The sequence below is a fragment of the Neovison vison genome, chromosome 6 (assembly GCF_020171115.1).
Source record: "Neovison vison isolate M4711 chromosome 6, ASM_NN_V1, whole genome shotgun sequence".
NCBI lineage: Eukaryota > Metazoa > Chordata > Mammalia > Carnivora > Mustelidae > Neogale > Neogale vison.
In genome coordinates this window covers 199,809,684-199,825,934 of record NC_058096.1, presented here as the reverse complement: position 1 = coordinate 199,825,934, position 16,251 = coordinate 199,809,684, and the positions used below count along the sequence as shown (strand labels likewise).

At 38.6% G+C, this 16,251-nt stretch overlaps 1 protein-coding gene across 10 annotated transcripts in view; it reads right to left on the bottom strand.

The window, feature by feature from the left end:
* The window catches only part of ERC2 (ELKS/RAB6-interacting/CAST family member 2), a 916,980-nt gene that overhangs the window by 632,439 nt on the left and 268,290 nt on the right, over window positions 1–16,251 (bottom strand). For 9 of the 10 annotated variants that reach the window (XR_006385123.1, XR_006385122.1, XM_044253352.1 and 6 more), the window contains one exon: window positions 3,521–3,595. Coding sequence is in view for 8 of the 10 variants with exons in the window: in XM_044253352.1 (XP_044109287.1) it covers window positions 3,521–3,595 (75 nt within the window). In the remaining 2 variants the exon portion in view is untranslated. Of the gene's footprint in view, window positions 1–3,520; window positions 3,596–3,981; window positions 4,027–16,251 lie in introns of those variants that run through there. The other variant, XM_044253359.1, reaches the window with a different exon arrangement.

Here is a 16,251-nt window from a genome sequence, read left to right as displayed (position 1 = left end):
AATGGGATCACTACAACTTTTGAGCCCCTGGATCAAGCTGTGCCTGAAGAAATATCCTGTTTTTCTCTAGTTGAGTGAGCCAATAAATTTCCTTTTGGTTTTAGCCATTTTGAATTAGATTTTCATTCACCTGGAAGATTTAACTAGCAAAGAAAACAATTTTAAGATTATCTGACTAGTACCATTGTTATTGTAATTCATTTTCTTAAAAAGAAACTAGGTACAGCTTTATGAATGAACCTGAGAAAGTGAAATTTTGGACATCATCTTTATGTCAAATCAAATTTATAATAAAAGTAGGTTAAAACATTCTTTCAAAGGAATTAACATTAAAGAAGAAAAAAGGGAAAAACCTTTTTAACTACCATTTTTGTTGACAGTTATCCATAAAAGCAGAAAAGGGGAGCTAGTAAAGAATCTTTGGACACAAAAAAAGTAAGAGAAGGAAGAGCACTGCACCATCTACAAAAAAACGAATTAAACTAATTCCTGTAAGAAATACACACAATGTTCTAGTGCAAACCTGGAACATACCTGCCAGAGCAAATCGGGATCAAAATTAAAACTTGGAGCTTCCTGCAAGAAGATAAATCATAAACAACTTCATTCACTTTGCTTCCTTTTATTGTCATTCCAGATGACCTTAAGCCCCCTGCTCAACTGGCTGCGGTAGATTTGATGGCTGCAAGAAAATTACGCCCGCTTTGATGCTGGCAGATGGCCCTCCCCAATGCTTGCCCACAGACATATTTTCACAATGTACAAGCCCAGAGGTGCCCATAGAGATCTACAGAAACTACCAAACCAAGTTTCTAAAGCTGCTTGAATTAAGGCAAGTTTTCACAGATTTTCACAATTAACAACTTTCTCAAGTTGATGCAAAAGTGTATGTGCGGAGAAGATAAGGGCTCAGCTCAGAAGTTGACCCTCAGTTTCTCTCAGAAGCAAGGGACTAGTAGAGGTAATTTATAAGCCCTTAATTCACGTCATCTCCCTGAAACTACAGGTCAAATTTTCTCTAGGAAAGTTCCTTTTAACTTTAGATTTTGCCAAAGCACCAGATGATACCGATGTTTATCCAAAGGTATTTAAGTTAAAACACAACCATGTCTTAAGTTCCACCCACCAGGTTTAAGGGTCAATTGTATTTGAGAGTCAACCCTAAAGCTTGTAAAATATGGATTTCTAAAATTCCCTCCAAATTCGCAGGAGTGTAATATACAAAACTGGATAAGATCACAGCCTCTGTCACAAGCTACAGACATAGCTGAAAAGATGAGCCTCTACCATCTGCCCCCATAACTCAATTTTTACATAGTGAGTATAGATGCTAATGGAACCCAGACTTCTCCACTGACAAAACAGAAGGCTGTGGTTTGTAAATTAATACACATCCAAAAACAACAGAAAAATTCCAGGTTCAATTCTCTGACAAGTATATTGATCATCATTTTTCCTAAAAACATGTTCTATAAACCAGCATCTTTGGCATCCATAAAAGGAAAACTCCAAACTCAATTCACTGATAATATATGAATGCAAAATTTGCCCTAAAAGTCATGTTTTATGCCTTCCCATACAGATAGCCTAAATGAGTGTATTATTTGTTTCTTTTCTAACAAAACATCTGATACTAGAAACTGTTATAAGTAAGCAGATTTTTTTTTCCTTCTAAAAATCACCAAAAGGTATTAATTGTATTTGAATAGAGACCTTTACATGAAAAATGTCCACTGCTCTGGAAGAGAGTCACTCCTGGTTTCTCCAAAGATTGCTGGAATTCACAATTACTCTTTTTTTGTTTGTTTGTTTTTGTTTTCTTTTTAAAGAAAGGATAGTTTGGAAATTGATTTTATGTACATCCTCTTCTCCATTAGTAAGTGCCAGAGACTGGGGTAGTAGGCATGGAAGTGGGTAGAAGAAAGACTGACTCTGCAAAAAAGTAAAATAAAATAAAATCTTTAAGATAAAATATTTTGTCTTTTTTCTTTTCTTAAGAAAGAAAGAAAGAGAAAGATAGAAAGGAAGGAAGGAAGGGAGAGTGAAAGAAAGAAAGAAAGAAAGAAAGAAAAAAGAGAAAAGAAAAAAGAAAAGAGCCCTAACCAAGTCTCAAGTTTGGTTACACTATAAAGTAAGAAAGAAATCTGTTATGAAATACTCCCCCACAAGTGTAGAATGGTAAGTTTCTTTCAAAACAAGTTCAAATTACATAAATTCAAAATGAATCGATGAGGCAAGATTAGCAATGATTATTCAATCTTATTGGCATTTGGTTCCTTTGACAATATTTTTCAACCAATTTGCTGCAAATGCATTATGAGTGCCTCAACTCATGTAACCTCATTTGGGGGACACAGTTTTAAAAGCAAATGCTCTACATTATTTCCACAAAAATTCACTAGGATGAAGACATTGTCATGACCAAAAAATAAATAAATAAATAAATCCCAAATCAGAATTGTGCATGCCAAATATTCAATAGCTGGTGTTACTTTCTTTATCCCCAGGACTTGGGAATTTTTTGGCAGACAGTTCAAAATCATGTGCTATAATAAAGACAGAAAAATCTTTATCCTATCCTATCAGCAAGCTACAGAATTCTCTTGTAGGCTAATGGTGATCAGAAAATTCTCAAGTGTTAAACTCTGGAATACCAGATTGCAAACATCACTGTTATGAATTGTTTTTCTTCATGAAACAATTTAAATCAAGAATTATTTACTCTTACGATAAACACTATTTACTTCCTTCTGGCAAGCACTGAAAGCAAAAAAAAAAAAAAAAAAAAACCCTTTATTTACATTTCTAGATACTGACAAAGCAATTGGGTTTCATTTAGATTTATTTCTTAATCATACATCATGGCTTAGCCATCCTCATTTATTTCATTATTCTTTAAATCCTCTAAATCTATCCAGGAGGATCTCTGATTCCTTTAAATAGCATGTTCGATGCTTCCACAGCTAACTAAGATAACATACGAGTATTTAATAAGTTATTATTACTTCCAGACTTGGTTAGGAGAAAATAGTGGAGTCCTAGGAAAGTATTATTCTTTGAAAAGTACATTTTGCTGATAGCATAATTTTAATTATTTAACAACTTCGCTGCATATAAGGCAACTTCTCTTTGCCAAGTCCTAGTTTTTTTAAAAGTGTCTTTTCATTGTAATGTGAATGAAAAGGAGAAAAGAATTATTCGAGCTTTAGAAATATCCTTTTAAAGCACACACAAAACCTCCCCTAGGGTTGAAAGCATTGGCCATGCTCTGGAAATGAACCCAGCTCCTTTCAGCCAAGGGATACTTGAGCCCTTTATTCTTTTGCCCAGAACAGACATCCTAATTAAAGGGCCAATAAATTAAATGTACCCAAGAAGAAAAAAGATCCAGAAGAAAAGTACCCACCAGGGTGCCTAGAGAAAAACACAAGGTTCATTTCAAGTGTTTATGTTAGGCAACAACAAGTTAGAACAAACTCCGGAGGCACAGCTGTTTTTGAAAAATGTGAACAGCTCCTACCTTCATTTCAATGACAGTCTGGAGAGCCTTCGTCTTGGCTGGCTCCGGCTGAAGTTGGCTCCTTCGGTGCAATTCCTGGGGAGGAACACGATAGAAATAAGCCTGACGGTTCATCCTTCCGTCACACCATGACCTTTACACAGGTACCACACAGCCCACTGGGTGCAGGCTCGCTGTGCACAGACATAAACAAGCCACAGGTGACTCTTCCCCCACCCTCTTTAGCATCCCTCCTGCCTGGAGCCTGCGTTCCGGTGAAAAGCTCCTGGCACATGCGCTATTTCTGAAACTTCCATCAATAATTAATGTCAACTGTGACAAAGCCAGCAAGTAATCATAGTCCAAATACTGTTCAACACTGGGGCTGTTGCCCAGCCATCAAATCATAATTTACTAAATTACATTACTCTGTGTTCCCAATACAAACACAGCATGGAAACGGAGGAAAGAAAATGACTAACGTGGTTGCAAATCCACTGCACGCATGGCATTTTGCTACTGAGGTAGGTTTGAAATGAGCAATTTAAGACCTTTTCAGTACCACTGTGTCACTTTTGGAGTGAACAGATGTGATGAAACCCTGTGAATATCTTGCTTCCTAATTTACAGTTTCTGTCCTTATTCAAAATCACATCTGTGTGTGATATGTTTATGCACTCATGATGCCAAGAAATTAAAATTGGCATTAATATCAACAGTGTTAGAAAGGAGACAAAAATGGTTAAAGCCAGATGTAGACCCAAGAACCTCTGGAATATGACAAATACAACTTCAAGTAAAACACAAACAACATAATTACAATTTTAAGCTGCAAGGCTCACTTTTTGCATGCCTCATCCCTAAAGAACAGTTCTGTTAAGACTTTGAAAGTTTCCTTGGCTGAAGAGAAAAAGGTAAGATTGGTTCATTTATGCTTTGATTTTCTTAATAATTAGCAACAGTTTTTGTGAAAGTAGCCAATGAGAGGAGTAAACAGAAGTACTCACATATGTCCATGCTGCTGAAACAAATCACCTATGGAATAATACTATAAGACTTATTTTCTTGCAGAAAAATCATTTAAATTCAACATGAGGTAGTTCTAGCCCTTCACATTCCATCAGGCCACAAACATTAAAAACAAAAAACAAACACGCAAACAAAAACCACTTTGGGCTTTATAAAAGAGAACCAACATGACTTCTAGCTCTTTTCAAGTAGAGATATTAAAATTAACTCTCATCCCACCACTATCATCTGCTACCATCACCATTTCATAAAGATAGAACATATCAATGCAAATATTGCCAGAAAAACACAGTCCCACAATAAAAGATAATTCTTCTCGGGATCATAAACAAATATTCTTTTGCCCATATTCTATTAACATTGTTCTTACTTGCCAGCAGCCCAAGATTTGGTCATGGGAGGCTATGTACATGTCTAGGGCCCAGCACTGAAGAATCACCCCTACAGTTCTGGAATATAGCATATTTTCTTCCCAAAGTCATCACTGGCACAAACCAGCAAACCTGTGCTAAACCACTTATCAACCTCCAATTTGAGAAGAATTTGAATTAGTACTTCCAAATTATTCAAAGTAGTCTCACATCACTTAAATTTTTTTTTCCCTAATATATCCTTGGAAGAGATGGAGTCAATTATTTCTGAATCCATTTGATGAACAGAGAGACAGAAAGAGATCTTCCGTCCTTTTGGAGGCCCTAGACTACAACAAAATATTCCAGCAACATTGGTCATTTTGGGGCTCCAAGGAAATGGCAGAGATTTTCTAAAGGAAGGACCTTAAAAGCAGCTTCCCTTTCTTGACTATCTACAATGTCCCTGGCACAATACTACCCTATGAAGAATATGACCTGTGTGGTGACCAGTGGGCTACTGGTAAACATTTAACAACCAGCACCCACCATGGCCAAGTTCAAGCTACCTTAAGTGGTATCACTGAATGCAGAGTTGGGAAGAGAGGCACGATATCACCCCATTGAATAGTATTTCTATCATCTGAGAAAAATAAACGTAATAACCTCAAGAAAATTAATAACCCCAAAAATTAGCAAATTATGAGGTTTTTTTTTAAGATTTTATTTATTTATTTGACAGACAGAGATCACAAGTAAGCAGAGAGGCAGGCAGAGAGAGAGGAGGAAGCAGGTTCCCTGCTGAGCAGAGAGCCCGATGTGGGACTCAATCCCAGAACCCTGGGATCATGACCTGAGCCGAAGGCAGCAGCTTTAACCCACTGAGCCACCCAGGTGCCCCAAATTATGAGTTTTAATACAATGTGTTTAATCATGAGTTTGTATATTTAATTTGTAACATTAGCTGTTAGAACAAGTTTCCAATTTTTGACTTTCATGGACCAGTACAATCCAGTTCCAACACACCATTGGGTCAATCACGTAAAAACTTCAACCTCCAAAGAAAGCTACATAGCCTTCAATGTACTTCCAAGATTGTTGGAGTTCACTGGACAAATAAAATTTCATAGATTAAAAAACGGAAAGTAAGTCACTTGTCAGAGTTGCTCCATGGTAGGTGGTAGAAGAAATACATTTCATGTCACCAATTCTGCTACCATGTGGCGTCAAAAGCATCTTAATGAAAAAAGCTGAGAATTGAATTAATGGTAATTTCATACCATAGCCAAACCCAGTTCCAGAATAAAAATCATAAGATAATTTGAGGAGAGAGGTTAAGCTTCCATAAACAAACACAAATAATTAAGAAGCAACTAAGTAACACAAATAGAAAATAAAAACCATAGGGTAAAGGCATGTGCTATTATAATTTCTGCCGAGCACAAAAATATTTTGAAGGGCATACATGCAATAGCAAAGCTAAACTTGTAGCAATAGTTTTACCAAAAAGGAAAGAGAGTTTTCTTTGCCATAATTATGCAAGTTCCATTATAGTGTAAACCAGCCAAAAATCCAGATTGGGCCCTTAGACTCTGTGTCACTCCTTAAAAAGTAAAATAAAATAAAACCTCCAATTACCTGAAAATTGCGATTTTCCTGCCTTCGCTACACTATATTTCAATCAATCCTGACTAAACAGTTACTGAGGAATACCTTAATTCCTAAGGTATCGGGTAAGTGAAGATCGTAATCCACATATAGATATCATGGGCAGTCTGAAAGTTCTATCTCAAACACTTTATCCATTTCTGAGATTTAGGATCCTTAAAATGCTCAATCTGATTGTGGCAGACAGGAGAAGTTGCCTGACCAAGATTTGTGCTCCTCTTCCTTAATGTAGAGGGTTGTTAGGAAGCACCACCACTACTGCCGTTGTATCAAGATGGTGCCAATGTGACTTATTTCTGGCCACTGGGATATGGTCAGAAATGGAGAACTCAACTTCCATAAAAATCTCTTATTCTGTCCTCAATTCTTCCTTGTTTCCTGTCTGCTGGCTAAAAGTAAAGAACTCTAAGACCCGAGAAGATGGTAGAACTCCAAGATAAAAGGAGCCCAGGTTCCTGAAATATCATATAATAAAAAAGGCCAGTGAACACCCCCATGGGCAACTCCAGGTGACCAATACAGAAATATATCAGGAACCCAGAATTCTAGGCATGAAATCTCAAGTGGTTCACTAGAATGACATTTCTGGGAAGTTAATGAGTACCTAGAGTCTAGTGAGTTAATGTGGATGGACACTACCTTCCAAGATGAGCCTGGCAGAGTAATGTTTGCACACACCATCTCTTCATCTCTTCAGTAGGAAACACACATACACACACACACACCAAAAAACCCTCAAAACTTAACTCTCGGGCGCCTGGGTGGCTCAGTGGGTTAAGCCGCTGCCTTCGGCTCAGGTCATGATCTCAGGGTCCTGGGATCAAGGCCCGCATCGGGCTCTCTGCTCAGCAGGGAGCCTGCTTCCTCCTCTCTCTCTCTGCCTGCCTCTCTGCCTGCTTGTGATCTCTCTGTCAAATAAATAAATAAAATCTTTAAAAAAAAAACAAAAAACTTAACTCTCTATTCAAAGGTAATTCATTATATCTGACCTTTTCCCTTTACTATTCTGGTAATCTACTGCTATGGAACAAACCACCCCTAATTTAGTGGTGTCAGACCACCACCATTTGATTATGTTCATGAATTCTAGATCAGGAATTTATAAAGGATAGACTGGGCAAGGCTTGTTTCTAAAGCATGTCGGGGACTAGAACAGCTGGGATTGGTGGATCCACTTCAAGAAGGCTTCTTCACTCATGTACCTGGTGTGTTGGCCAGAAGAAGACTTGAAAGCTGGGTTTCACTAGAATATCACCTATATACGGTGACACCTGTATATGTGGCTCTCCATGTGGCTTCGGTTTCTTCACAGCATGGCAGCCTCAGGATGTCAACCTCTCACATTTAGGTGTAAAGACTCCACGAGCAAGCACTCCAGCAAATAACCCAAAGACTGTACAGCCCTTTATTACCTAACCCCAGAAGTCCCATAGCATAACCTCTGCCATGCTCCTTTGGTTGAAGCAGTTACAAGCCTGCTCAGATTCCAGGGAAGAGTGCCAAAGAATCTGAAGCCATATTTTTAAATTACCACTTTTGAGGAACAAAACCAGTTGAAGAAACTGACAGGAAAGTAACACTAGAATCTCAAACATCAACTCACATCAGTCTTAAGATATGGCAGATTCAAATATTCAAATAATAATTTGATGCAGGGCATATAGGAAATACAGCAGTGCACTAAGTAGACAAATACTCCAGCCCTTATGGGTTTTTTTATTTTAAATTCCAGTAAGAAAGACACACAATAATTTTAAAAGGAGACCAAACTAGTTTGTTAATTGTTTTAAAGGAAATAAGTCAGAAAAGTGGACCAGGACACATTGTGTAAGGGGACCAATTGCAACTTTAAAAAGAGTGATCAGGGAAAGTTTCATGCAAAGGGAACATTTGAACAAAAATCTGCAGGAAATGGAGGAACCAGTTGTACAGACATTCCAAGCAGAGGGAATAGCAAATGTTTAAGAACCAGGTTAGCACTGGATGAGGGATGCGGAAAATAGCAGGTCAGAGAAGTACAAGGGTGCAGGCTGACACATTGGGCCCAAATTTGGAGTCATTGTCTGGACAATGGTTTTACTCCGAGGAAAATGGGGAGCCACTGGAAGGTTCTGAGCAAAGAGAAACCATGATATACCACACATCCTTAAAAGTTTGCTCTGGTTGCTGGACTGCAGTATGATTTGGGTTGAGGAAGGAGGTAAGGGCAGAACTACAGAGACTAGTAATAAGCAACTGGAATAACCCCAACAAGGGATGATAGAATCTGGGACCAGGGTGACAGAGTGCAGGTGATGAGAAGGAACGGAGTTTGGGTATGTTTTGAAGGTGAGGTTGACCTGACTTTCCTGACAGAGTGCCTGGAGACAATAGAAAGAGAGAAGTAAAAGATGGCTTCGTGGTTTTTGGCCTGGATAACAGAAAGAATGCAGGTGGAAAACCAAGATCGGGAAGATGGGGAAGGATAAGTGAGAGTTATGGGAACCACAAGTTTGGTTTTGCATATGTTAAGTTTTCGATGCTCTAAGACATTCAAGTGGAGTTGCTGAGTGGGCAGGTGGATAGAAGAGTTGGATTTGAGGGGAGAATTAAGAGCCACAAATAAAAAATTTAGGATCAGCCAATAAATAGCTTTTAGCTAAAGTGATAAGCCCAGATGAGATCAACTGGGATTGCACAGAAAGGAAAGGAGAGGAAAGAGGACTGAGCCCAGGGATGACCTAACATTAAGGGGTCTGAGAAGTAAGGAGGAAGCAATAAAAGAAACTGAGAAGGAATAACCTGTGAAGTAGAAAGAGAACTAAGAGTGCAGTATCCCAGAAATCAAATTAAAAAAAAAATGAGTCCAGGATACAGGAGTGACCACCTTATCAACTGCTGCTGAGAAGTTAATAGGGTGAAACCAGAGGACGGACCACGCACTTAGGAGCATGGCAGGCCATTAGTAACATTGACTAGAGCAGTTCTGGTGGAGTATATGAGTGAAGTTTGATTGGGATGTGCTGTGGGAGAATGGAAGGAGGAAAGAGCCTCAGGCTACTATATTTCCACAGGGTACTATTTAACTGATCATTTATTTCATCAAAACTGTGATCTAGATTTGTACACCCATGTTTATAGAAACATTATCACAATAGCCAAAGTGTGGAAACAACTGAAATGTGCATCAACAGATGGATGGATAAATAAAATGTAGTATATAATTATATAATTATTGTGGAATATTATCCAGCCTTCAAAAAAGACAAAATTCTAACATGAACTGCAATATGAATGAACCCTGAGGGCATTATGTTTAACAAAATACAGCAGTCACAAAAAGACAAATACTGAATGTTCTTACTTATATGAGTTATCTAGCGTAGCCAAACTCAGAGAAACAGAAAATAGAATCCTGATTGCCAGAGACTAAATGTAAGGAATGCAGAGCTGTTGTTTAATGGATACAGAGTTTCGGTTTGAAAGATAAGAAATTTCTAGAGGGGCGCCTGGGAAGCTCAGTCAGTTAAGTGTCTGCCTTCGGCTCAGGTCATGATCCCAGGGTCCTGGGATCAAGCCCCCTTTGGGCTCCCTGCTCAGTGGGGAACCTGCTTCTCCCTCTCCCTCTGCAGCTCCCCCTGCTTGAGCTCTCTGTCAAATAAATAAAATCTTTAAAAAAAAAAAAAATTTCTATAGATTGCTTGCATAATGACCTGAACATAGTTAACATTACTGAACCGTATGCTTAAAAGTGCTTAAGATGGTAAAGTTTATGTTGTATGTATTTTACAATTAAAAAAATCTGCAAGCCATAAACATAACAGAACTTGTTGGAGTCCCACAACCCTCACCATCTCCATTCTTCTAGAAAGAAACTATTACCTTAACATTGATATCTTTCTCATGCATGCTTTTGTGCTTTGATTACATATGTATGCCTTTATAAATAGTATAAATTCAACAACAGAGCACATTCTTTTTTAATTTACATAAATGCCAGCTGTCTTCCCTACACAAAGCTTTTGCATTTTGGGTTTTACCTCAACAATACTTATGTTTTTAGAATTTATCTGTATAAAATGTTTCCCCACTCTTTTTATTCACTATAAACAATGTTCCAATAAACATAGTATATTAAAAAAATATGATTTAGGTACCTTTCATTCTTAACTGTGTAACAACTCTTCTTCCTGAAGCAGTCAGTTTCTTCTGCTTGGAATAATCCTCTACCATTTTTGTTCCCTTTTTGCCTACAAGGATCAGCAAACTACAGCCCACAGGCCAATTTCAGCCCACCACCTGTTTTGGTAAATAAAGTTTTATTGAAACACTGTTATATCCACTAATTTACATATTGTCTATTGTTGTTTTCATGCTACAGTGACAGAGTTTTGTAGTTGTAACAGAGACCATATGGCCTTGCAAAAAAGCTAGAAATATTTACTATCTAAGAGCCTTTTTTATAGGAAAAGTTTGTCAATTCTGGTCCAGAACATCTTCAATATTCATCCTAGCCATCTCAGAAAAAAATACCAATTCTTCATATGGCTGTTTCAAATCTGTCCACAAATTCTTTGACATTCCCTTTATAGGATGAAACCTAAATATCTTCCCCTTGAAAATTGAGCTTAGTAACTCAGTCTAACAAACAGAATATGGTAGAAATGGCATCTGCAACTTCAGAGGCTTGGTCATAATGACATTATGGCTTCCTTCTTGCTCACATTCTTGGGTCACCTGTTCTAGAAGAAGCCAGCTGACACATCATGAAGATACCTCCCGCTACCCTATGGAGAGGCCCATGTGGCATGAAACAGGCCTTCTGCCATAAACCATGTGAGTCAGCCATAGCAGAAGTGGGTCATCCAGCCTCTGCGAGGTCTCCAGATTCCTGCAGCCCTGCCCAACAGCTTGATGGCAACCTCATGAGGAACTCTGGACCAGAACCATCCAGCTAAGTGACTCATACATTCCTGACATACAGAATTTGTGTGATAATAAGTGTTCATTGTTTTAAGCCATTAGTGTTTGGGGGTATTTGTTACAAAGACATAGATTACAAATATGTCACAGAAGGGCCATTAATTGACTCCAGACTAGTCTACATCCTGCACCACCATATATATTCTCATAGCATTGTGTAACTTTCCTTCATATCACTGAAAATGGCTGCAATTTTTCACTAACTTATGAAGTCAATGGATTCATGTCTGTGTTCACCATTGGGTGGTATACTCCATGAGCACAGGGACTCTATACGTCCATTGTATTCCCAGTAACTAACACACTGCCTGCCAAGAATAAGTGCTCAATATTGCCTAATAGAATGAAACAGGCCAAATGACACTGTAAGTTCTATAATACCTTTAGACCAAAAAGGATTTTTGTGTGAAGGATGGCAATAGCTAATAGTTATTTATACATGTGCTAAGCACTTTGTAAATATTGTTATTTAATCATCGCAATAACCTTTTTTAAATTAATTTATTTATTTATTTGACAGAAAGAGAGAGATTACAAGTAGGCAGAGAGGGAGACAGAGAGAGAGGGGGAAGCAGGCTCCCCATTGAGCAGAGAGCCTGATGCAGGGCTCGATCCCCGGACCCTGAGACCATGACCTGAGCCGAAGGCAGAGGCCTAACCCACTGAGCCATCCAGGCACCCCGACAATAACCTCTTTAGGTAGATACTATTATTATCATCATTTTTCACTCAGAGACATGATAGCATAGAGAAGTTAGTGACTTGAACAATCTACTGAATTGCACTACTAGGTAGTCTGGTCCCAGGCCCTCTGCTCCTGACCACTGTGCTAAACTGCCCATGTTTCACCATGTAGCTTTGATTTGATATTTGAAGCTGACACCTAGCTCTCCATTGGCTTCTTTCATTGTAGTCACCTCCCTATTTCTCCTTTGATCCTGTCTTCCATTTCTCACTCCTTTTTTGAGGACTTGAAAATTTAAAGAGACTTCTCTCAACAGCAGTTCTCTGGTACTGATAACCGTATTAGATATTAAAACTTAAATGGCAAACATGGTTAAGCATACAGAAATAGAGGGAAAAAATGATTACTTTCAAATATTAATATCCTTCTCAATCTTTGACAGATCAAACATTAAAGAGTGACCTAAAAGATTTAAATGATATAAATAAGACTAAATTAATAGACAATTACAGTGAACTTTAGATTAGACCCCCATTTCAAGACTCCATGGAATATTTAAACAGAATGATCACTATACCAGACCACCAAGAAAAACCTTAATCAGATTCCAAAAGGCAGAAGTGATATAGGCCACATTCTTCATCCACACATAATAAAACAAATTAAGAACAAAAGTTAAGAAATGAAACCTTACTATTTGGAAGGTAAAGCTCAGAAAGTCTTAAAATGCATCCTATATAGTTAAACAGATCCTGTCCTCACATATCTACCAGGTGTGTGACCTTGGGCAATTCCTGAATTTTCTCTGATCCTCAGGGTGGTAAAGTTGAAGTGAGATAAGCATGTGAAGTACTTAGCTGGGCTGGCACACAGTACACTCTCAATAACTGAAACTTATCCTTATTATTGTTGTTGCTCCTGAATGATTATTAGTATTCCTGAAAGTATATCAGAGAATGCAGCCTGGCAGAATGCATTCCCTGCCCACCTACTCTACAGTCTGATACTGGCTACCATCAAAGCATTGCCACTAGGTCTGCTGAATAAAATTCAAAAAACACTTGCTGGAGGCCCACTATATGCCAGGGAAAACACACACAGAATCTTTGTGAATCTTACATTCTAGTGCAGGTATTCTCAATGCAGGTGGTACTATGACTCCAGGGATAGTTAGTTGCCCAGTGCTGCTGGGGTGTAGGAAGTGATGGATACAGTATAAGGAAATGAGACCCAAAGGGTAACGGCTAGGGAGAAGACAGACTGTATAAGGCCACGTAGGCCCTCATTAAAATCCTGGTCTTAGTAAACCTAGTGATTCACAGACCTGTACCCCTGGGGATAAAAATATATTATATGTTTATAAAAAATTAAAAATTAAAAAAAAATCCTGGTCTTATACAGAAGCCTTCAAATTCTAGAGATGTGGGGAAATAGTTCCTATGGAAATACATAAATATAATATAAACTTAGCATTAAATTATTTTTTTAGTCTTCACCAAAAAACAGACATTTGGGAACACATACACACATTTCCCTTAGTTTGTTTTAATACATAACCTACTCCTTTTCCTGAATTTGCATTAAAGATTGTTCGGCAGATTTATCTTAGTCTTTTGGATGATATGGTCCTGGGAAGAATAAAAAGTAATAGAATAAGATGCCGGGTTCCAAATATTTGGCCAGTGGCAATAACAATGGCCTAGGAGTAACAACAGAGTTTAGTTATTTAATTCAACAATTACTAAGTGCCTAATAATGCTAGACAATGCAGCAATAACAAAGATAAATGAAATACCATGCCAGGTCTCAAGGAATTTGATTTTTCTGGTGGAAGAGGAGAATATAACTAGGATACAAGACTGCAATTAATAACAGCAGCCACCACTTACAAAGTGCTTACCATATGCCAAGCCCCATGCTTCCCGTCTAGCCCCTGACTGGATCTCTACAGCATCCCTATAGGTAGGAGTTACCACCCCCATGGGAAATCCGCAAGCAGTCAGACTCAGAGGGGTAAGTAACATGCCGAAGATTACAGTGTAGTAAGACTTGAGAGTGTAACAACGGTGTCTGATACCTAAACTCACATCCTTAATTACTAACATAACACTTGGTTTATATTGCTATTTGTGGCCCCTTCATGCTCTACAAACATCTAAGATTTTAACAGGTAAGTAAATCTAACTTCTGGTTTGTTTCTTAGCTCCCTGTTAGGAAGCCCACCAGTTCTGAACAATATGTTGTGGGGGAGAATGAGAGGCAATCATCTACTTCCTGAGGAGGGAAGGATGAGGTGTGGAAAACTTCATGGAAGAGTACATGTGGGTGGTCCCAAGTCTTTCACTGTAAGCAGTCATTATGCTGTCCACTATGTATACGGCACAGTGTTAGGTGCTATCAGCAGCATCCTGGTCATTCAGCCCAGCCTACACACCTGATCTTTTCTGCTCTTGGAAGCTAAGCAAGTTTGGGCCTGGTTAGTACTTGGATGGAAGAGCACCTGAGAAAATTGGACACTATAATCTTTTAGTGTAGAGCCAAGAACCATAGATTATTCCCAGGCCTCAAAATCTAGTGCAGTTTGGCCAGCTGGATTTTGAAACTGCATTAGGCTACTGACTCCATTTTACCTTCCATTTTTCCCATCTGAACTGGAGTGACTATAACTGTTATACTTGCCTGCCCTATCATTGTCTATTGGGAGCAGATAAATTATTTCTTCAGTGTCACAAGTCCATTGATAACAAGGAATTGTGCCTCAGGAGTTGTACTTAATAGATTACACCCAGAGCCTCATCCATACATAATTTAAATGATTTAGATGATGGGATTTTTGAAATGATGAGATTTAGATGAGTTTGGGGCTTTGAGTTGATGTTGTCATGGGATAAGAATTTTGGAGACCGTGGAACAGGGAGAATGAATTTTTTTATTTTGGAGAGATATGCATCTGTGGGGGCCAGGTGGTAGACTGTGGCCAGCAGAATAATACCCTCTACCAAAGATATCCACTCCTATTTCCTATGTATATGTTATATTGCATGGCAAAGGGAATTTGCAGATGTAATTAGGGTTATATATGTTAAAACAGGGAAATTATCCTGGATAATTTGGGTGGGTACAACCTAATCATTTGAGCCCCTAGAGGCAGAAGAGAGATGCAGCAGATCCTAAGTGTGAGAAGGTGTCAGTCAATGTGCCGTTGCTGGTTCTGAGACACAAAGGTCCTGTGCAAGCACCAAAGGAGGCCTCTCAGGAATAAGGATGGTCCTCTAATGACAGTCAACACAGAAATGGGGACTTCAATCCTACAAACACAAGGAACTAAATTTGGTCAACAACCTGAGTGAACTTAGAAGCAGATTGATCTCAAGAGCCTCTCGAAAGGAACAGAGACCTAACAACAGCTTGGTTTTGGCCTCAGGGGCCTCAAGACAAAGAATCCAATTAAGCCATGCTGTACCAGGACTGCTGATCTGTGAACTCATAAATTTGTGTTGTTTTAAGCTGTTAAATGTGCAATCATTTGTTATGACAGCAATAGAAAACTAATATAAGGTGGTTAATCTTTCACTAACCTTTGGAATCCCCTATTACACAGCTCTTCCTGCACAGAGGTGACACACATGCCCCTGAAGCTACTATATACAGATCTTCATTCTATTCATTCAAGGACAAAAGAACAAATCATGTTCCTCTCACATGATGACAGCTTCATGGTTCAAAGTCTTTCTTACTAAAGAATTCTATTCACTCCACTGTTTCTTACAAGGCATGGTATCAGGTGCTCTGAGCAGTACCTAGGCCACTTACTTTAGTCTACTTCTATGTCTTTGGTCATATTCCTGAGAGGCCAAGCCTGAGACGAGGACTTTTATGCAAGTAATTTATTAATGGAAGGCTCACAGGAGAACCCATACGAGAAGAAAACAAATCATATAAAGAAGAGAAGAAGTTAAGCAAGGATGTTGTTACATAGAAAATTTAGCCTGAGCCTGCAGGGAGCTCTTGGGGCTAAACTTGCCGCAGAATCTGTCCCACTAGAGGCACGGGGGTCA